Here is a 23,119-nt window from a genome sequence, read left to right on the forward strand (position 1 = left end):
AAAGTTAAGGGCAATGCCTAGTAAAGCTTTAGAGGGAGAAGTCAGTATTAGGCTAAATTAAGTTGTCAAGCTATAACCATTGCCAGGCTGAGCAGCTTTGCCTTAGTTATTCTTTGTTTTCTGTAGTTCAGGATGCTTTCCCCTTTTTTTTGTTGGGACTTGATAATGTGCTATGATTTCACTTTATATGGACAAATTTATTTAGGTTTTTATTTGTATGTGTATAGTATTTTCCTCTACATATATTATGTGTATCACAGAACATACCTAGTGTTCAAGGAGGTCAGAAAAGTATAAATACTTTTGGGAATGGAATTGCAGGTAGTTGTGAACCACCATGTAATGCTAGGAATTAAACCCAGATTCTCCATAAGAGCAACCTGTGTTCTCAACCACTGAACCATCGCTAGCCCTAATTTTTATTCCAAGTGATTTGGTTAGTGTTTTGAAGCAAGGTCTTCCCATGTACCCCTGGCTGCCTTGGAACTCCATTTGTAGACCAGGCAGGCTGGCCTTGATATCCCCCTTCCTCTGCCTTTTGAGCGCTGAGGTTAAAGACAAGTGCCACTGTCCTTTTGTGGTACTGGAAATTAAATCTAGGGCATTATTGCACATGCCAGTTAGACAATTGAGTTGTATCTCTTGGCTCTTTATTTTGTGGGGGTGTAGTGGTTGTCTCTGGTCCTTCCAGTTTTTCAGCAGCTAGCTTTCAAAATTCTGAGACACACACACCCTCCCTTTCATTTCTTTTGGTTTTTAGAGACAGGGTTTCTTTGTGTAGCCCTGGCTACTGGAATTCATTTTCTATACCAGTTTGGCCTTGAACTCTCAGAGATCTACCTGCCTCTGCCTCACAAGATTAAAGGCTTACACCATAATGCCCTATGAAACAAGCAAGTATTAATGATTTCCTTTTTTTTTTTTTTTTAAATTTTCTTATCTTAGTTGATACTGAAGATTATGTCCTATGAGATTTGATTTTGAGCAGAATTTCTCTATATAAGTCTGATTGTCCTGGAATTGAGAGTTATCTGTCAGGCTGGTCTTAAACAAACCTGCCTTTGCTCTTAGGAGATTTCTTTGTTGTGGCAAATCTCCAAACCAAATAAGCCCACTACAAGCCTAGATTGGGCAGATCTATCACTACACTACCCTCTTCCCCATCTATGAGACCCTTATAACTTGTGGTTGCTCCACTTTCCTTCCATCTCCTCTTCTTTCCCCTCCTCCTTCCCTCCCAAACTTTCTACTCCACCTTCCCTTCTCTTGCCCAATCACATGCTCTAGCCTTTTTTTTTTTTTTAAACAAGAAGGTCCATAGGAAGTCACCTTTCCTTGTTCTCAGCACCTCCCAGAAGAGCAGAATTAGCATCAAAATAAAGGCAGCCCTAGGGCTATCAGCAACACTCTTCCCCTACCCCCTTCAGTCCAATTAATACTTTTTTCCAGCCCTTTTATTATTATTATTTTTTAAGTATTGGTAATTGAATCCAGGGCTTTTAGGCCTGTTTTGTCTTCACTGGGCAGTATTGGTCGCACGCCTTTAACCCAGCACTTGGGTGGCAGAGGCAGGCGGATTTTTGAGTTTGAGGCTAGCCTGGTCTACAGAGTGAGCTCCAGGACAGCCAGGGCTACACAGAGAAACCCTGTCTCGGGAAAAAAATAAAATAAAATACTGTCTCACAGGCTGGAGAAATGGCTCAGTGGTTAACAGCACTGACTTCTTTTCCAGAGGTCCTGAGTTCAATTCCCAACAACTACATAGTGGTTCACAGCCATTTGTAATGGGGTAATGGGGGTCTGATGCCCTCTTCTGGTGTGTCTGAAGACAGCTACAGTGTACTCATATACATAAAAATAAATACATTTTCAAAAAAAGAATTCTGTCTCCCGCTGCACAGTAGGTGGTGATGGCAGCAGTACACACCTGTATTCCCAGCAGTCCCTGCCTGGCTTATTTTTGCAGCATGTAACATAACAAATAGTTATTCCTCCAAATGTAATTTGAATCATCACTCTTTCAAAGTTTGCTCTAGATTCATCTTTGTATACTGTTTATAGTTATCTTTGTGTTTGCCTTCTCTGTAAACAGTAAGTTACATGATAGGAGAGTTTGTGTCTGTGTGTAATTAATATCTGGCATGCCTGATGACTATTTTCTGGTGAATTAAGCTAGTACTTTGCCTATCTTGGAGACAAGTCCCATGCAGGAGGACTCTGGGGAGCATAGTACCCACTCTTTGTTAGCACTCTGTTCATTTGCCTTTAGGTTCTGAGACCTTTTTTGCTGCGCCGAGTTAAGGTGGATGTTGAGAAGCAGATGCCTAAAAAGTATGAACATGTTATCCGGTGCCGACTTTCCAAGCGGCAACGCTGTCTCTATGATGACTTCATGGCACAGACTACGTAAGAGAGGACTGGGGGTAGATCCTGGTACTCTGGGTTAGCATCCAGGTAGCTGCCAAATGTCCCTTACTAATTTTTCCTCTGTCTTCAGAACTAAGGAGACACTAGCTACAGGCCATTTTATGAGTGTCATCAACATTTTGATGCAGTTGCGGAAAGTCTGCAATCATCCCAATCTATTTGACCCTCGACCTGTTACCTCCCCATTCATCACCCCAGGCATCTGCTTTAGCACCGCCTCTCTGGTACTAAGAGCCACTGAAGTTCATCCACTCCAGGTATGTTGTTACCCCTAAGGTTAGTGCTTTATTATACAAACTTTCTGTCTCCACTTTAAGGCCTGACCTCTTGCACATTTACTATTTCCCTATTTTACAAACTCAATACTATTTTCATAGCTTTATTGTTCTTTAGTCATGTAACCCTTGGCCTAATTATTGACTTAAGCTTCTTTGTACATTTACTATTTTCCTATTTTATCAACTCAGTACTATTTTCATAGCTTTATTGTTCTTTAGTCATGTGACCCTTGGCCTAATTATTGGCCTAAGCTTCTTTGTCCATCATATCAGGGATTATAAGGCCTAGTTTACAGTGTGCTTGAAATTGAAGTTAATACTTTTGAAAACAAAAGTCTGGCATATCTATAATTTTTGGCAAATACTACTTTTTCTTATTCCTTTCCCATACCTTTTTTTTTTTTTTTGGAGACAGGGTCTTACTGTGTGTCCTTGGCTGGTTTGGAACTCACTATATAGACCACTCTGGCATCAAACTTAAAGAGATTCCCCTTCCTCTGCCCCTCCAATACTGAGATCAAAGGCATGCACCTCCAGGCCCGGCTCCTGGCTCTTTCCCACCTTTTTAAGAAAGTATTTTACCTGTTTCAGGATAGCTTCAAACTCTTGTTCCGCCTGCCTCCATCTTCTACGTGCATGTCCCATTACTCCTGAATTCCCTAATTTTATAATTGTGAAATACATTCAACAAAATTATTATTTTAACCAATTTTGAGTCTATATTTTAGTGACCTGAAAGACATTTATGTTGTGTAGTCATCTCTACCATCCATCCTCAGAACTGCTTTTATTTTCTTAAGCTGAAACACGGTATTGTATATATTGAAAAACTGTTCAGTTTTCCCCTATCCCAACATCTACCATTCTACTCTGTTACTATTCTAAGTATGTGATAAAAGGGAATCATAAAGTACCTGTCTATCAATGCAGTGGCACATTGAAAAAATCCTCCCTCAACCAATTTTTAAGGTAATATAACTTCTTAAAGAGAATGGTAGGCCTGCAGTACAGCTTGGTTAGACTTCTTATCTAGCATGCAAAAAGCAGTGAGTTCAAACTGCATTACTATATCAACTGAACATAGTGGTCCATGTTTGTGAGGTATGAAGGTAAAAGAATCAAAAATTCAAGCTCATCCTCAATTGTATAGTTTTAGACTACTTCTACAGTATCTGAGACTTTGATAAACCTCCTAATTCGGAAAAAAGTGAGGGTACTTTTAGCTGGCCTGTTGTGGAGGTACACCTTTAATGCCAGCAGAGGCCAAGGCAGGTGGATCTCTTGAGTTCAAGGCCAGCCTGGTCAACAGTGTGAGTTCCAGGACATCAAGGACTACACAGAGAAACCCTGTCTTGAAGAACAAAACAACAAAAAAAGTGAGGATATTTTTATCAGTCAGATCATAGTGGCATAGTTTGTAATCCCAGCATTTAGTGGCATTATATATAATAAGCTTTTTATATATAGTAATTTCCCCAAATAAAAGATCTTGATCATTGAAATGCTGTGGTTGAGAAGCTGGGCATGGTGGCACACGCCTTTAATCCCAGCACTTGGGAGGCAGAGGCAGGTGGATTTCTGAGTTTGAGACCAGCCTGGTCTACAGAGTGAGTTCCAGGACAGCCAGGGCTACACAGAGAACCCAGGCTCGAAAAATCAAAAAAAAAAAAAAAAAAAAAAAAAAAAAATGAAAGAAAGAAAGAAAGATAAAAAAGAAAAAGTGTATAGTGAAAGGGTCACCACAAAACAAAACACTTATATTAATATGTATTCAGATTCTATGTAAACTAGATAGAGCTAGCTAGGGATATAACTCCTTTATTCTTGAAGTACAGAACAGGCCTGTAATCTTATTTTCACATTCACAAATGGACTAAGAAATGTGGCAGGCTATCAATCAATCACCCATCAATCTCTAGTTCAGAGTCAGCCAGTGAGGGAAAATAGCAGACTTACTTTCAGGACTTCTATCAGAATCATGGAGCCATTTTTCAATGTCAACCTTGACAATGGCTGACCCTTTTGTTCCCATCATACATTTAAGTAGTGTCCTTGAGACTGACTAGTTAAGAAATCTGAAACTCTTACTGGCCCTCTCCCATATTCTCTCTTTTATCCATTGGAAAATTGCAAAACAAAACCTGGGTTTCCCTTCATAGCTTAGAAGCTAGGATTGGCACTATCTCAAGATGGGCCATTAATGTCCATTGCAGTAGAATTAAGTCCCTCTCACTACATGGCTATTAGGTATTTAGGATTCCTTTCTACACTAATCAGTTGTCCTGTTTAGGGGAGGGCAACTGAAACTAGGACTCATCTAGGCCCACAATTTTGTCCACTTCACTTGCTCACTTCTCTTCCAGAATATATGCTAGCCTTACTTTGACTTTGAAGATTTGGCTCACTGTGGGGGCTAGCAGCCTGGGAGTTTTTGTAGGGCTGGCCAGCAGGGTGGAAATCAAGGAATTCCAGGTGAGAGTTTTTGTTGGAGAAGCCAATGCCAAACAGGGCTTCAAATGCTCTTCTCAGACAGATTTCTTAAGACTAAATAGAATTTCATTGTGTGGATAATACCACATCTTATTTATATTTTAATGGACATCTGACTTGTTTCTAACTTTTAAATGAATTAAATTTTTTTTTTAATTTGTTAAGACAGGGTGTGGCTGTGTACAGTTCATCCTTGAACCCAGGATCTTTCAGCCTCCTGAATGCTGGGGCTACAGGCCTTCATTGCCATACCCAGCCCACCTTTCAGCTTTTATGAATAATGCTGCCATAAATGTACAGATAATCTGTTTGAGTCCCTGTTTTCTATTTTGAGTCTGTGCCCAGAAATGAAGTTGCTAGATCATGTGGTAATTCTATTTCTAATGTTTTGAGGAGCTGCCTTATTTATCCCTAGCTGCTGCTGTATATTTCACATTTATTTTACATTTTTATCAGCAATGTTACGGGGTCCTGTCACATCCTTTCCAAAGGAATTTTTTTAAAAATAGTACCATGTTAATGTGTGAAGTGTTATTTTATTGTAGTTTTGATTTGTATTTCTCTAATAATTATCTTCAGCATTTCTTCATGTGCTTATTGATCATTTATATGTCATTGGAAATGTGTGTATCCAAGACATTGCCAATTGGTTTTTTAAAACCAGTTGTTTTGTCATTAAAGCTGGAATTTTTTTATATACTTTGAAAGTTAACCTCTTGTTAAATATGTAATGTATAAATACTTTATCTTTTCTATGCGTTGCCTTTTTACTCTGTTCTTCTATGCACATCATTTAAATTGTTTAATGCCCACCTTGTCGGTCTCTTTTGTTACTTTTACTTGAAGTGTCATTTTCCAAAATGGTTTCATTGATACCGTGCTTTGTGTTTCTTCTTGTGGCAGCGAATTGACATGGGTCGGTTTGATCTTATTGGCCTGGAGGGTCGAGTCTCTCGATATGAGGCTGACACATTTCTGCCCCGCCACCGTCTTTCCCGCCGTATACTGTTAGAGATAGCAACTGCTCCTGATCCCCCACCTCGTCCCAAGCCAGTCAAGATGAAGGTCAACAGGTACATGCTTAAAGGAATAAGGAGATGGGTTTCTTAAAATAAATAGAGCAATTAGAATAGAGAGACTTGAAAGTTAGGTCAGTTTATGCAGCTTTTATTAGAGTTTGCTACAGTACAAGGATTGAGGAATCAAAATGACTGGAGAACTCAGGGAGGTACTCCTGTGTTGCTGGTGTTTTGTTTTCTCTTCTTGGTGCTTTCTGGTTATCTCTGATTCCCTGCCCCACTTTATCCTTAGGTGATCGCTTTTCTTTCTTTTTGCATGTATTGTTTTTCTGTCTTGTCTTAATTTCTTTTGTTACTTATTTTCCTTCGGTGCCTATTTAAGCCTTTGGTTTTTCTTCATAGGATGCTGCAGCCAGTGCCCAAGCAAGAAGGCCGTACAGTGGTGGTGGTGAACAGCCCACGGGCTCCCCTTGGCCCTGTCCCAGTCCGCCCCCCTCCAGGCCCTGAGGTCTCAGCCCAGCCCACTCTTGGTCCAGTTCCTCCAGTGTTGTCAGCACCACTCATGGTGTCGGCTTCGCCTGCTGGAACCCCAGTTGTTCCTGCATCCCGGCCACCTGGACCTGTTCTCTTGTCTCCCTTGCAGCCAAATACTGGTCCTCTTCCCCAGGGTGAGTTAAAAGGAAACCCAAGTGTAAGGGGATTACTTCTGGGTATGCAGTAGTGACATTAAATAGTTCAAGGATTAGGGAGCATATAGTGTTCAGTAGGCTAGAAGGAATGGTAATATGGAGGCTTTTCAGCCCAGCTAAGGTGTTTGTCAAGATGTATCTGACAGATGTTTGTATCTGCAGTGTTGCCATCCCCCATGGGAGTCATGAGTGGGACCTCACGGCCTCCCACACCAACCCTGTCACTGAAGCCAGCCCCACCTGCCCCAGTTCGCCTGAGCCCAGCTCCACCTCCAGGTTCCTCCAGCCTCTTGAAGCCCCTCACAGTGCCACCAGGCTACACTTTATCTCCTGTTGCTGCTACCACCACCTCCTCCACCATAGCAACTGTTACCACTACAGCAGTGCCAGCTCCAAATTCTACACCACAACGCCTCATCTTATCTCCTGAAATGCAGGCTCGTCTGCCTTGTAAGTTATCAGGGCTATGTGACGAGAGTCTTCAGATGAGGGTCTTCATGCTAGAGAACTATAGGAAAAGAAGAACAGGAGAACATAAAGATTTAGACAGCTAATTCACATTAGGTATTTTGCTCAATAATTGTAAATCATAATTGAGACATCAAGAAATTCACAGTTTTTTCTGTGGGGGAGATGACCCATAGATGAGTAAATAGTGGTAAGTTCAGCAAGATAAATACTTGAGGGTGATGCTGGCTCAGTGGTAAATTACTTACCCAGTATGTGTAAGGCCAGAGTTCAGTCTTCTGGATGGAAGAAGAGAGAGAGAGTGAGCGGGAAAGAGAATGAGTAAAGAGGTGGTACAGAGCAAGAAGTAGTGATTATCTGTTTGGTAGCCATTAGTGAATGTAAAAAAGATCAAGTGGTATTGGCCACAAAGCTCTCAGTGGAGGTTTACTTTGTTGAACCTGTCAAATTATGGGAAGATTTAGATTCAAAAGTACTTTGTGGGGGTCTGAGATGTGGTTTTGGAAATGAGCCCTGTGTATATAAGGCTTTCTCTGTTTGTAGCTGGAGAAGTGGTCAGCATTGGACAGTTGGCTTCCTTGGCACAACGTCCAGTGACTAGTGCTGGGGGAAGCAAACCTCTCACCTTCCAAATCCAGGGCAACAAACTGACTTTGACTGGTGCCCAGGTGCGCCAGCTTGCTGTGGGGCAGCCCCGCCCGCTGCAAAGTAGGTAAAACCCACCCCCTGTCCTGCCTTTTTCCTCCTTACTCTGTCTTTGTTTATGTGACTCTTTTTAGCTGTCAGCCTTAATGTTTCTTAGCTTTGGTGGGTAGGGCCAGAGGGGTGTGGTTGGAAGGGGTCTTTGCTAAAAATGGGGAAAGATGTTTCTAGAGCTGTTACTTCCTGCCTATTTTCTCTCTTGCTCTTGCCTCTGCCCTCAGGCTGATAGGTACTTGTTTCTCTCTCCCCCTTTCTCTCTTTCTCTCTCTCTCTTTCTTTCTTTTGCTCTCTCTCTCTCTCTCTCTTTTTCTTTCTTTTGCTCTCTTTCTCTCTCTCTCTCTCTCTCTCTCTCTCTCTGTTTTCCCTTAACCCAGGGAATGTGGTGCACCTGGTGTCAGCAGGGGGGCAGCACCACCTCATCAGCCAGCCTGCCCATGTGGCCCTCATCCAGGCCGTGGCCCCGACCCCTGGCCCCACCCCTGTCTCTGTGCTGCCTTCGACCCCCAGCACCACCCCTGCCCCCACTGGCCTCAGCCTTCCGCTTGCTGCTAACCAGGGTGAGGCTCTTGGCCTTTGTATTTACTCAGCCCTTACTTGGCCTTGGTCCTTTCAGGCATGCCCTGGGCCCACTATGTGTCTAGCCTTCCCTCAGTGTTGTTTCTCTTGCCAGTATCTCTAGTATCTGTCTGCCTCTTTTCCTTTCCCCTGGACTTCTTCCATCCTTTGGGTCTCTTGTTTCTTTTCTACCTTCCTCTCAATGTAGCTTCCTCTTGCAGTGCCACCATCCATGGTGAACAATACAGGCGTGGTGAAGATTGTGGTGAGACAGGCCCCTCGGGATGGATTGACTCCTGTTCCACCACTGGCACCAGCACCCCGGCCTTCAAGTTCTGGGCTTCCAGCTGTGTTGACATCACGCCCTACGTTAACCCCTAGCCGTCTATCCTCACCTACTCTGGGTACTACTCGTACCCCCATACCCACACCTACTCTGGTGAGGCCCCTCCTCAAGCTGGTCCACAGTCCTTCGCCTGAAGTCAGTGGTGAGTTCATAATGGCTGAGGATAGAAATTTTTATCAGACATGAATGAGTCATTTATTTCCTTAAGTTTTCTTAGTCACAGTGGATTCCTTTGTTAGCATATTGTCTTAATTTGCTATGATACTCAAACTTGACCTAATCCAAGAACATTTCTCAGAATCCTAGAAAGGCTAAGTGACCCCATTTCTTAAACTTTGTTTGACCTCATGTTGTGGGACTGAAGACTTTCTGGAAAATTAGTAAAGCTTAAGGATTAATGGAAAGGATGGGACTGAAAAACAATTCTTCATCAAGCTAACTTGTCCTCTGTGTCTCCACAGCTTCAGCACCCGGAGCTGCTCCCGTGACCATCTCTTCCTCTCTGCACATGCCATCCTCACTCCCTGGGCCAGCCTCTTCTCCGATGACAATTCACAATTCTTCTCCCCTTTCTAGTCCTGTGTCCTCTACAGTCTCAGTCCCTGTGTCATCTTCACTACCCATCTCTGTTCCTACTACACTTCCTGTCCCAACCTCTGCCCCACTAGCCATTCCCATCACCACCCCCTTGCCTGTTTCAGACTTAGGTCCAGCCCTGTTGACCAGTGTGGCCCCAGCACTAGCTGTTGTCTCAGCAGCTTCTGGACCACCTTTGGCATCAGCTGGGGTTTCTCCATCGATGTCAGCCTTGGCTCTAGGTTTGACTCCTACTCCAGCCCTGTCCCCACCTCAGACATCTGGTCACTCTCTGTTGTTGGCTACCACCTCTTCACATGTTCCAGGATTGAACTCAGCTGTGGCTCCAGCATGCTCACCTGTCCTGGTGCCAGCTTCAGCTTTGACCAGTCCTTTTCCAGTATCACCAAGTTCAGCTCCAGCTCAGGCTTCCCTTCTGGCTGCAGCACCTTCTACATCTCAGGCTTTAGCCACCTCTCTGGCTCCTATGGCGGCTTCACAGACAACAATCCTGGGCCCTTCTCCAACTCCTCCTCTGGCTCCGCTTCCTGTCCTGGCTGCATCACAGACTCCGCTGCCAGCTATGACTCCACCATCAATGTCAGGAACCCCTTTACCCTCATCATCATTGGTATCAGCTCCAACTTCTGTGTTGGCTCCCTCATCAACTCAAACTCTGGTATCAACCCCAGTTTCATCACCTCTCTCAAGCCTGGCTTCTACTCAGACACTGACCCTAGCGCCAACTTTAGCACCCACTCTTGGTGGATTGTCTCCGTCTCAGACACATTCTTTGGGAACAGGGAGCCCTCAAGGGCCCTTTCCAATTCAGACATTGTCATTGACTCCAGCATCATCCCTGGTACCAACACCAGCCCAGACACTATCTTTAGCACCAGGAGGACCAGTAGGTCCAACTCAAACATTGTCTCTGGCTCCAGTACCCCCTCTGGCTCCAAGTTCTCCAGTGGGCCCAGCTCCAGCTCACACACTGACTTTGGCTCCAGCATCATCTGCTTCAATCCTGGTCCCAACTTCGGTGCAAACACTGACCTTGAGCCCTGCTCCAGTTCCTGTGCCCACACTGGATTTATCTGCCACCCAGACTTTAGCACTGGCCCCAGCCTTAACACAGGCTCCAGCTTCCCAGGCGTCTTCCCTTGTTTCTCCATCTGGTGCCGCTTCCTTGCCTGTCACCATGGTAAACCGATTACCTGTTCCCAAGGATGAGCCTGAGACACTGACTCTGCGCTCTGGTCCTCCCAGCCCTCTTCCCACTGCTACCTCGTTCAGTGGGCCCCGGCCTCGACGCCAGCCCCCACCACCACCTCGTTCCCCTTTCTATCTGGTAAGTTTTAATTCCACAAAGGAATTGACAGTTGAGTTTTCTTGTAGTTTTGATAGAGTAGCTGGAACAATTTCAAAGCTTAGTGTACTGTTGGCCAGGTCACATTTGTGTAGACTCCTCCCTCATGGTTGTGTATTCCAATCTGTTCAAATAGAAATGTTAATGTCTTATTTTCTCATAGGATGTTTGGTTCAGGTTTTGGTGCTAGGGATTGTAACCAGCACCAAAGAAAAGAGTTAAACTCACAGTACAAGTTAACCTAGAAACAGAAATGTCCAGCAATTTTAGATTCTTTTTTTTTTTTTAAAGATTTATTTATTTATTGTATGTGAGTACACTGTAGCTGTCTTCCGACACGCCAGAAGAGTGAGTCAGATCTCATTACGGATGGTTGTGAGCCACCATGTGGTTGCTGGGATTTGAACTCAGAACCTTTGAAAGAGCAGTCAGTGCTCTTAACCACTGAGCCATCTCTCCAGCCCAATTTTAGATTCTTTTTCTCCCTATTAGAGATGTTCATTATTGTTTGTTAAACCTCTCCTCTTTATTAAGCAAAAGTTTCACTACTGAGCTATATCACCTGGGCTTGCCCTCTCTTTTTTAAAAAAGATTTTTAAAAAATTTTATTGTTTGCATCTTCGTGTATCTGCACATGTGTGTGCAGGTGTCCTTTAAGGCCAGAAGAGGGCATCACCTATTATGAGCTGCTTGGTGTAATTGCTGGCATACATTTTTTTATGAGACCGTCTTACTATATAGCTCTGACTGTCCTGGAATGTATGCTACAATATCCAAACCAATACTGGAATTCTTAATCTCTGATCTTTAAGTCATTGCTCCTCATTTTCTTTCTTTCTTCCTCCCTTGCTCCCTCTGTCTATCCATCCTTCCCTCTTCTTTTCCCTCCCCCACCCTCCCTCTCTCTCTCTGCCAAGGGTCTTACTATGTATCTTAGGCGAGCCTGGAACTTACTTAATAACCTAGATTGGCTGTAAATTTATGATCCTTCTACCTCAGTTTGCCTTCTATGGTTTATGACCTCTGCTAGCATGCCTATCTTTGTATCTTACATGTTAATTTGGTCATTTGCATGTTAGATAGAAATAGATATTTGAAGAAATATCTATTGAGATTATTTACCATTTTAAATTACTATTGAGGCCCACCACTTTCTCTGGGTGCTAGGGGTCAAAACCAGACCCTGTGTTTGCCAAATACTGAGTTTTAAGAAGTTTTTTTCTTCTAATATTGTTATTCAATATTTTGGAATTTTCTGTAATATATTTTGATCATATTCTTTGCCTTCCCCCAACTCCTCCCAGATCCTCCTTCATACCCACCCCAGCTTCATTGTTCTTCCTAGAAGAAGCAACAACAAAAACAAAAGAAAGAAAAGAAAAGAAAAACATGGAGTCTGATTTCTGTTGGCCAACTACTCCTGAGCTTAGGGCCTACCCTAGAGTGTGGTTGATAAATACTCAATGTCACTCTGTTTACAAGAACTGACAATCACCCTCACAGTAGCTGTCAGTTGTGAATAGCTTCTTTTTCTGTTGTTTGGTTTGGTTTTTGGTTTTTGAAATGGGGTCTCGCTGGCTTTCCTCTGCCTCCGAGTGATGAAATTAAAGGTATGAACCACCAAACACATGTTAAGACTAGCTTCTTGACTAGGGTGGGCTTCCCCTCCTCCCCCAGAATGCTTTAAAGAGGTCCAGCTTTACTTTTGTTTGTTTGTTTGTTCTTCTCTATGCCAGGGATCAAATACAGGGCTTTCAGCATGGTAAATAAGAGCTCTACCATTGAGGTATTTGGAACACTAACATAAATTTATTGAGAATGTACTTTTATGTCAAACAGACAATTAGAGTGATCAAAGTCACCTATTAGTCATGTTATATGACATTTGCAGTTCAATGATTAGAAAAAAATTACATAAAACTATAAGCATTGTGAATGCTTTGACAAAAAGGAATTTTTGGTTTTGATTTTAAAGTAGTCTTATTATATAGTCTTGACTGGCCTTGAATCCCTGTGTAGACGAGGCTGGCCTCAAGTTCATAGAGATCCTCTCTATCTTTGCCTCCCAAGTGCTGGGGTTAAAGGTGTGCCCCACCATGGCTGACAACAGTTCGTTGGTTTTACAGACAGGTAGAAAGACAGATAAGGGAATGAAATCAGTCAAGGCTTTTCCATTTTCCAGACTGACATGTTGCCCTTCTAAAATTCTAGGATACCTAGGTGACTAATTTCCCACCCATCATATTTTATTTTCTGGCTCTTGGCAAAAATTTTGACATTAGCCCTCCTGTATCTGTTCTTAAACTTTTTAAAACTAACAAATGTGTGTACTTACTTGTGTTGGTTGATTTCACCTTTCCTAGCTTCCTTTCTTTCCTTCCCACTCGTGTTGAACCCTTTGTTCTTAAGACCCCTCCTACTCAATGTCTTTTGTTTTGGTTTTAGTTTTGGTGACCCATTGAGTTTAATTAGACTTACTTACATGAGTATTAGTGGGGTGATTATTGACCAGTGACTTTACCACTAAAGAAAATTACTCTTTCCTCATAACTGCCACTAATGAAATGTGATTAGTTCCATCTTATAAAGGTAACCAACTACACAGCTGCTATGAGTTCCATGAGTGCAACAGCTATTTCATGTCCAGAGACATCATTTCACAGCACTCTGCCTCATTATCCAGCCCTTACGGTCTTTTTTCTCCATCTTGCTTTATGTTTTCTGAGCTCTGGAAGAGGTGATACAGGTGTCTTATTTAGAGTGAGCCAGTAACAGTCACCTCATCTCAGCACTGTGACCAGTTACCACCCTCTGCAAACAGAGTCGTCTGTGCCCACTTAGTAAAACAGCAGATGTCATCATGTCTCAAGTCTGTCCCCCACAAGGTGTGGAGGAGCTGATTTTCTCCTCTGGGTTCCAGGAGTTAAACTCAAGTATTCGGGTTTTCGTGGCAGATAGTTTTACCCTCCTGGTGCACCATTTTTACCAACCTATGCTTAAAGTACCAAGCATAGATTCCTTCTTGTGGAGGATACCTCAAACGCATAGAAAAGCAATTGGATACCTCCATTTACATGCCACTATTGAATTAATGGGCACATCTTGCCTGGCATGTTGGTTTTATAACCTGTAGTGTCCACAGCCAGAAAACACCATTGCTGACTTTTTTCCAGCTGCTTACTGAACATTTTGTGGTACTAAGACAGCTAGCAAGGAACACGTTTACAACTTAATTTGCAGTCTAATTTCTCTGTCCTAGTGTGTGGAATCTTCTGCAGTAGGGTTTTACCATCTAATCTGATGGGAAACCAAGAGCAGTGGGAGTAGCCTATGTTGTTTGGGAGCCTTCTGGGGCCTCCCTGACCAACAATTCATATGGTGAGATCTAATACCTGGCAACTGGCTTTTGTTTAACAACCTATAGCTTTATTTAAAAAAAGATTTTATTTATTTTTATGTGTGTGAGTACATACCAGAAGAGGGCATCAGATCCCATTACAGATGGTTTTGAGCCACCATGTGGTTGCTAGGATTTGAACTTAGGACCTCTAGAAGAGCAGTTGGTGCTCTTAACCTCTGAGCCATCTCTCCAGCTCCAACCTATAGCTTTTAGGAATAAAAGCTATAGTTATAACCTCCACCAGTGCAGGTTACCCACTCACTTTTTTTTTTTAAATACTCTTACGGCTTAGTGGTTAAGAGAACTTGTTTCTAACAGACAACTGGAGTTCAAATCCCAGCACCTACATAGTGGTTTACAACCATCCATAACTCAAATTCCACAAGATACAACACCCTCTTCTGGTCTTTAGGCCAATGTGTGTCTACATGCATGTGTTCCTGCTCATGTTCATATGAGTGTACATGTGTACAAGTACAGATGCACACAGGGGCTAGGAAAGGATATCAGTGGTCCTCTATCACTATCTACTGATTTGAGACCTGATTCTCTCTCTAAATCTGGGATTCACATTTTATTGGCTAGGCCAGAGCTGAACATCCTCACAATTATCCAGTCTGTCTTCTTCAGTGCTATGACCACAGGATTTCTGAGGATGCCTAGGGTGTTAATTGAATACTGGGATCCATACTCAGGCCCTCGTAATTGTTCAGCAAGCACCCTTAAAATACTAGGTCCTATCTCTAACCCCCTTAATTATACATATACACAAATTGTTTGTTTACTTTCAAACAGGGTCTATGTAGCACTGACTGTTATGGAACTCCCTATGTAGACCAAGCTAACCTGGAATCTTCACCCTGTATATTTTTAAATTAGCTTATAATTTTCCTTATGGCACTTTTATCCTTAGTTTTGGTTAATCTTTCCCTTCTTTTCTGCTTTGCCCCATTCCCCACCCACATTCCTTTCCATTCCTGATAGTCTCTCCCTCTAGAGCAGTGGATCTCAAACTTCCTAATGCTTCAACCCTTTAATATAGTTCCTCGTGTTATGGTGTCTCCCAACCATAAAAATATTCGTGTTGTTACTTAATAACTGTAATGTTGCTAGTGCTACAAACTGTAATATAAATATCTGATATTGAGTATATCTGATATGTGGCCCCTATGAAGGGCTATTCGACCCCATTGAGAACTGCTGCTCTCACGTCATATGTATTCTATTCCTTCTTGGCCTATACAGCCAAGAACTCAAATCTAAGAAATCAAAATTAGAATCCACATATAATAGTTTACATATAACATTTTTCTAAGACTGAGTTACTTCACTATTTCTAGTTACATATATCTTTCCTGAAAATTTTACAATTTGATTTATTCTTTTTACCTGAATAAAACCCAATGTGTATTTTATACCACATAAAAACTTTTTGTTTGGTTTTGGTTTTTGTGTCAGTGATTCAGCCCAAGGCATTGTGCATACTAGCAACCATTCTATCGCTGAGCTACATCCTTGGCCACTAAATTTCTAAATTATATATGGTTCCTATAGGAAGTATCAGATGTACATCACCACACAGGATTTTATAGTCGGGGGGTGCAATTTTTTTTCCCCTAATGTTGGTTCTGGGGGTCAAATTTAGGTTGTCAAGATTTGTATGGTAAGGACTTTTGTCTTCTGAGCTTTTTATCCCTATAGCACATTTTTGGCATCCATTCACAGACTGATGGGAATTTAGACTAATGGAATTTCTTAGCTTGGGAGTAGAGCAGCAGAGAATATGGTTGTGCACATATCTTTGTATCAGGATACTACCACCTACCAACAGGGAATGAGGGTATTTATCTTACATCATCTTTTTTTTTTTTTAAAGATTTATTTTATTTATATGAGTACACTGTAGCTGTACAGATGGCTGTGAGCCATCATGTAGCTGCTGGGAATTGAACTCAGGACCTCTCCTTGCTCCAGCCCGCTCGCTCCGGTCCCACTAGCTCGGGCATAATACACTGTAGCTGTCTTCAGACACACCAGAAGAGGGCATCCGATCTCATTACGGATGGTTGTGAGCCACCATGTGGTTGCTGGGATCCGAACTCAGGACCTTCAGAAGAGCAGTCAGTGCTCTTACCCGCTGAGCCATCTCACCAGCCCTATCTTACATCTTCTAGCACTTGTTACTTTTACAACTTTTAGAGTAAATTGTCCAGAATACACACAAAGAAACATTTAGAACCAGATTTAGTGGTGCACCCCTTTAATCAAAGTTCTTGGGAAGCAGAGGCAAGCTTATTTCTGTGAGTTCTAAGACAGCTAGGACTACAAAAAATATTCCTGTCAAAGAAAAAAAAATTCATTGATATGCCATTAATTCATAACTTGAAAAATAGCATAAATACTTCAGCAGTGAACCACATGAAAATCTCTGACTTCAGTAACTTCACATGTTATCACTAGACGACATTATATGTTACATTTGAAATAGATGCCTGTATCTATTTAGAAGAAAAAAATTATCAGAACAATGTAGAGATGTCTGACTCCATGTAAGTCTACCATGTCTGGCCACTATAAAGATTGTAGAATTCATTTGAATTATCTGCCAATCTTTGAAGAGTGTCTCTTCAGTTCTACTGGGTTTCATAAAAGAATTCACTGATAAATTATTCTAAAAAGCAAAGCAAAACAAAAAACAGTGCTGGTCTACATTGTGTGTGTGTGTTGTCAGAGAGTATATGAGTAGTTGGATAAATATGTCTAATTGGGAGCTGTCTAAATTTAAATACAAGTTTACATGGATAGCTAGTATTTTTATAAATATTCTATAATATTTATATTCAGTTTCGGGGTTGAATTTGGTATTTCATACACTTCTCGTTGGAATGTTAGTTTTGTTTTGTTCTGTTTTGTTTTTTAAAGCTTTTTAAAATTATTTTATGTATCACCATTGCTCTCTTCAGACACACTAGAAAAGGGCATTAGACCCCATTGCAGATGGTTATAAAACACCATGTGGTTGCTGGGAATTAAACTCAGGACCTCTGGAAGAGCAGCCAGTGCTCTTAACCACTGAGCCATCTTCCCAGCCCTGAAATGTTAGTTCTTTTTTTTTTTTTTTTTTTTTTTTTTTAGGTTTCTTTCCGAGACAGGGTTTCTCTGTGTCACCTTGCCTGTCCTGGAACTCACTCTGTAGACCAGGCTGGCCTCAAACTCAGAAATTCGCCTGCCTCTGTCTCCCAAGTGCTGGGATTAAAGGAGTGCACCACCACTGCCTGGCGACTTTACTAATTCTCATTGACCACTTTGGAAATATATTTGTCTAGCCACGATTTACTATTAATGTCTTCTGTGTAGTTTCTAACCTTACATTATGAACTTTTATTTCTTTCACAGTGACAGAACTTGAAAATGAACTATTACGGTTACATTATGTAAGAAAAATTAAAAATTGACATACTCATAGAAAGTATAAAAAAATGATTGAAACCAAAATACAGAAATATATATATGAAGTCATGATAGTTAAAAAGTAATACCCTACATAACCACAGTGTATTAAAATTTCTCTGCTTTTCCCACTCTGAGCTTTCTCTGCCATTTTACAGAAAGATTTTACTTTCTGTTTAGAAGGCCCCTCCTTAGCCAGGCAGTAATGGCTCACACCTTTAATTCCACCACTGGCAGCTAGCAAGTTCCAAGAGAGAAACCCTGTTTCAAAACAGTAATAAAAAAGGGGGCCCTCCTTATTTCACTCCTTTCCATTCTTCCCTTTCTTTTTCCTTATTTTTCCCTTTTTTTTGTTTTTGTTTTTGTTTTTTGTTTTGTTTTATAAACCTGTACTCCCTGATTTTTATGTATATATTTTTTTCCTTTTTTGAGACAGGGTCTCTCACTATGTAGCCCTGGTTGTCTTGGAACTCATAGAAATCTACCTGCATCCCCTCCCAAATATTGGATTAAAGGCATGTACCAGCACACCTAGCTCAGTGTCTGCTGTTTTTGTTTTGTTTTAATTACTTATATCTGTGCATGTGCATGAAAGTTCACATTCACATTCTATGGAGCGACTTCAAAAAAGTATAAGTTAGATGCCCTGAGGTTGAGTGTTACATAAGAAAATGCCACAGTTATTGGATATGTAGGTTTTATTTTGAATGTTTTGCATTCTGCTTTAATAAGCATACAGGGGAAGATTGGTTCTCTCTTGTAGAGGATGTTGTTTAGCACTGTGAAAACAGTTTTCGTTGACATTTTTGAAAATGATAAAGCACAGGTATCTGTCTTAGCTCTAATTATTCCATGTGGAAGAACCTAGATTTTTATAAAGTTTTGTTGTAAACTCTTGAGTACACTAATTTCTTTTTTTCTTCTTTAGGACTCTCTGGAAGAAAAGCGGAAGCAGCAGCGATCTGAGCGCCTTGAAAGGATTTTTCAACTTAGTGAGGCTCATGGGGCTCTGGCACCCGTGTATGGGACTGAAGTCCTGGATTTCTGTACCTTACCCCAACCTGTTGCCAGCCCCATTGGCCCTCGTTCTCCTGGCCCCAGCCACCCCATCTTTTGGACTTACACTGAGGCTGCCCATCGGGCTGTACTGTTTCCCCAGCAGCGACTAGACCAGCTGTCAGAAATCATTGAGAGGTTGGCAGGGCTAAGTGCTGATGGGGAGTGGGTCTTGGGGCTTAGTTCTTAGAGCTAATGAAGGTGCTAGTTTCTATGGTATTTCAGGGTCATATCTTTTACCGTGTTTACTTTCTTCCTTTTACAGGTTCATCTTTGTCATGCCTCCTGTGGAGGCGCCTCCCCCTTCCCTGCATGCCTGCCACCCACCTCCTTGGCTAGCCCCTCATCAGGCAGCCTTCCAGGAGCAATTGGCCTGTGAGCTCTGGCCCCGAGCCCGTCCTTTGCACCGTATTGTATGTAATATGCGTACTCAGTTCCCTGACTTGAGACTCATCCAATATGATTGTGGTGAGTTCTTGTCCATTTTAAGACCCTCAGTATTTGTTTTATTTTGTTTGAGACAAAGTCTTATGTATTACAAGACATCCTCTGACTTGCTGCTGGAACTGACGATGACTTTGAACTCCTCCACACCAAATTATTCTCGAGTCTTTGTGTCAAGACTATTACAGCAAAGAAACGATGCTTAGAGGAAACATTTTGGGAGCTTTTGTGGAATTGATGTATATCAATTGATTTATTTATCCAGTGGTTGTCATGAACATCTGTGATTTTGCTTATCATGTGGGATAATAAGTGGGGCAACATAGCATAGAATATGAAAGCACACCTTTAATTTCAGCAGAGGAAGGCAGATCTCTGAGTTCAAGGTCATGCTGGTTTATAAAGGTTCTAGGACAGCCAGCACTGCATAGAGAAACATCTTTAAAAACCCAAAAGTTACAGGAAAAAGCAACTGTGTCTGAGGTACACATCTGTAAACCTAATACTCAGGGCAAAGAGGCAGGAGGATTGCTGCAAGTTCAAAATCTTCTTATTATCATTATCATTATATAATTTTTATTGTTTTTGCTTTTTTGAAACAGGGTTTCTCTTTATAGCTCTGGTTGTCCTAGAACTCACTGTGTAGACCAGGCTGGCCTTGAACTCAGAAATCTGTCTGCCTCTGCCTCCACTGAATTTTTATTCAGTAGTTGGGATGTAATATATGAGAGAAAATTCTTTTAAAAAGTACATTCCTTTTTTTGGGTGGGTGGGGAGCGGGGAACAGACCTGGGATGGTAATACAGGTTCATAATCCCAGCATTTGAGAAGCAAAGTTGTGCAGGAGGGTAACTTTTTTGTTTTTTCAAGACAGGGTTTCTCTGTATATCCCTGGCTGTCTGGAACTCACTCTGTAGACCAGGCTTGGGCATATAATGTGTCTGTTCATACATGAATATGCAAGTGTACTTGCCTATGTATGAGTTTAGAGAGCAGAGGTCAGTTACTTTTCTCTATTACTCTCTCGTCTCTCTCTCTCTCTTTTTTTTTGGTTTTTCAAGACAGGGTTTCTCTGTGTAGCCCTGGCTGTCCTGGAACTCACTCTGTAGACCAGGCTGGCCTCGAACGCAGAAAAATCTGCCTGCCTCTGCCTCCCAAGTGCTGGGACTAAAGGTGTGTGCCACCACCGCCCGGCGATCTCCCATCTTTTTTTCTATAATTGATTAAATTTGTTCTTTGGCCATTTCATGTTCTTATACAGACAACTTCATGATATGTATGTACATAGCACACGTACCTCATTTCACTCTCACTCTCCATCTTTATTTTTGATATGGGGTCTCTTAATAAACCTGAAGCTAGAATGGCCAACCCTCAGCTCCCCACCCCCTACCTTTGTCTTCCTGTCTTCACCTCAACCTTTAGGATGCTAGGGTTGAGACTCAAGCAAAACTGGCATAGCAAGTTTTTTAATTTTTGAGCGATCTTGGTAGCCTTCCCTTACCCCAACCCCATTTTAAATAACATCTGAAACCGTAATAGGTTAATTATAGGTCTTTTGAAACTGGGCTGAAGGTTTAGCTCTCAGTGGTGAGTGCTTTCTTAGTGTGCACAAAGCTCCAAATTCAATCCCAAGCACACCCCTCATCACACACATGCACGCACACATGCACACGCACACGGAAATTTGGAGCTAAAAATAAAGTACCTCAAGTTTGAACTGAGGTTATCCTAGGACTCTAACACTACCAGATGTTTTTATTACTCTGTTTTCTGTAGATGCCTACATAGTATAATGTCCAAGACAATTTATGTGTGTTGGATCCATGTGAGTTCTAGAACTAACTGAAGTTGTCAGACTTGACAGCAAGTACCTTTACTCACTGGTCTTGCTAGCTGACTTACTGGAAATAATATACATGTTATTTCTGTTTTAAACACATATGTATTTTATATAAGCATTTTGCCTGTATGTATATATGTGTGCTATGTAGATATCTGCTGTCCAAGAGGGTCAAAAGACGGCACCAGATTCCCTGGAACTAGAATTACAGATGATTGTGATTTACCATGTGGGTACTGGGAACCTACCTGGCTCCTATGTAAGAGCACTTGTTTCTTGAGTCCCAGTGTCATTTCTGTTTGTTCTAAGATAACTAGATAACCTCTTACCATCCTAGCCTGTCTTTTCCTATGATTGTAATCTGACCTTAAGTTCCTTTCTGTAAACCTTGACTATAGATTTGTTGATAATTCTAATGTGAATCTATTCTCATTTCAGCTGGCATGACTGGTTAGTATTTTGAGACTTCTTGCTTATAAACACTGAGAACACACACTTCTACTCTATCCCCTGATGATGTGTTGCTATGTGGCTTCAGCCCTAGTTAAAGAGGAATTAAGTCCCAGATAGGAACATACTATAATGAAGAACCTTTAAGTGTAAAAAGTAGAGAGTTGTTGGGCAGTGGTGGCGCATGCCTTTAGTCCCAGCACTTGGGAGGCAGAGGCAGGCAAATTTCTGAGTTCAAGGCCATCCTGGTCTACAGAATGAGTTCCAGGACAGCCAGGGCTACACAGAGAAACCCTGTCCTGAAAAACCAAAAAAAAAAAAAGTAGAGTGTTAAACTGTTTTTATTCATTGGACTAGTTGATTTGGAGTTCTCTAGTATACTCTCTCTATACCATCATGTAGTTAACTTCTCTTACTCCTTCATGTTTTTTTTTTTTTCCAGGAAAGTTGCAGACATTGGCGGTGCTGTTACGGCAGCTCAAGGCAGAAGGCCACCGGGTGCTCATTTTCACCCAGATGACCCGGATGCTGGATGTATTAGAGCAATTTCTCACCTACCATGGCCACCTATATTTGCGTCTAGATGGGTCTACTAGAGTTGAGCAGAGACAGGTAACTTGGGCATCTTTAGCCCTCTAGACACTCACCTCAGCCTGTTTCTTTTTCTTATACTTTCAGCTTAGAGAAGGGACCTTAAAAATTAAAAAGTCTTTGATTTGTTTTGGGAATAAATCTCCAAATACCATCTTTTCTCCCTTTCCTTCTAGGCCTTGATGGAACGGTTCAATGCAGACAAACGCATATTCTGCTTCATCCTTTCAACTCGAAGTGGGGGTGTGGGTGTGAACCTGACAGGAGCAGACACTGTTGTTTTTTATGACAGCGACTGGAATCCCACCATGGATGCTCAGGCCCAGGATCGGTGTCACCGAATTGGTCAAACTCGAGATGTCCACATCTATAGGTATTTCCTAATGTTTCCTCACCTCCCTTCCTCTTTATGTGTAGGGCATGCTTGATGTATTTGTAGGTTTTACACTTCACTTCTCATTTCCTAGGCTTATCAGTGAACGGACTGTAGAGGAGAACATTCTAAAAAAGGCAAATCAGAAGAGAATGTTGGGAGATATGGCCATTGAAGGAGGCAACTTCACTACAGCCTATTTTAAACAGGTACCAAATAAAATCCTTCTATCTAAACAGAAGAGAACTTTGTTTTTTTTGGTTTGGTTTGGTTTGGGGTTTTGTTTTTGTTTTTGTTTTTCAAGACAGGGTTTCTCTGTTTAGCCCTGGCTGTCCTGGAACTCACTCTGTAGACCAGGCTGGCCTCAAACTCAGAAATCCACCTGCCTCTGGCTCCCAAGCGCTGGGACTAAAGTTGTGCGCCACCACCGCCCAGCAGAAGAAAACTTTTGTTCTTAAAAGAGTTTCCTCGTTGGGCGGTGGTGCACGCCTTAAATCCCAACACTTGGGAGGCAGAGGCAGGTGTTCTGAGTTAGAGACCAGCCTGGTCTACAGAGTGAGTTCCAGGACAGCCAGGGCTACACAGAAACGCTGTCT

The 23,119-nt window shown here is 41.9% G+C and overlaps 1 protein-coding gene across 2 annotated transcripts in view; it reads left to right on the top strand.

The window, feature by feature from the left end:
• Srcap (Snf2 related CREBBP activator protein) overlaps nt 1-23,119 on the top strand; it is a 56,509-nt gene that overhangs the window by 18,932 nt on the left and 14,458 nt on the right. For both annotated transcript variants that reach the window (XM_031388397.1, XM_031388398.1), the window contains exons 17-30: nt 2,270-2,406; nt 2,498-2,684; nt 6,099-6,268; nt 6,617-6,882; nt 7,066-7,353; nt 7,915-8,079; nt 8,448-8,630; nt 8,850-9,116; nt 9,436-10,898; nt 18,695-18,960; nt 19,088-19,290; nt 22,002-22,171; nt 22,327-22,523; nt 22,618-22,732. In XM_031388397.1, the coding sequence (XP_031244257.1) occupies nt 2,270-2,406; nt 2,498-2,684; nt 6,099-6,268; nt 6,617-6,882; nt 7,066-7,353; nt 7,915-8,079; nt 8,448-8,630; nt 8,850-9,116; nt 9,436-10,898; nt 18,695-18,960; nt 19,088-19,290; nt 22,002-22,171; nt 22,327-22,523; nt 22,618-22,732 (4,077 nt within the window). The remainder of the gene's footprint in view (nt 1-2,269; nt 2,407-2,497; nt 2,685-6,098; nt 6,269-6,616; nt 6,883-7,065; nt 7,354-7,914; nt 8,080-8,447; nt 8,631-8,849; nt 9,117-9,435; nt 10,899-18,694; nt 18,961-19,087; nt 19,291-22,001; nt 22,172-22,326; nt 22,524-22,617; nt 22,733-23,119) is intronic.

The sequence above is a fragment of the Mastomys coucha genome, unplaced genomic scaffold (genome assembly GCF_008632895.1).
Source record: "Mastomys coucha isolate ucsf_1 unplaced genomic scaffold, UCSF_Mcou_1 pScaffold21, whole genome shotgun sequence".
Classification (NCBI taxonomy): Eukaryota; Metazoa; Chordata; class Mammalia; order Rodentia; family Muridae; genus Mastomys; species Mastomys coucha.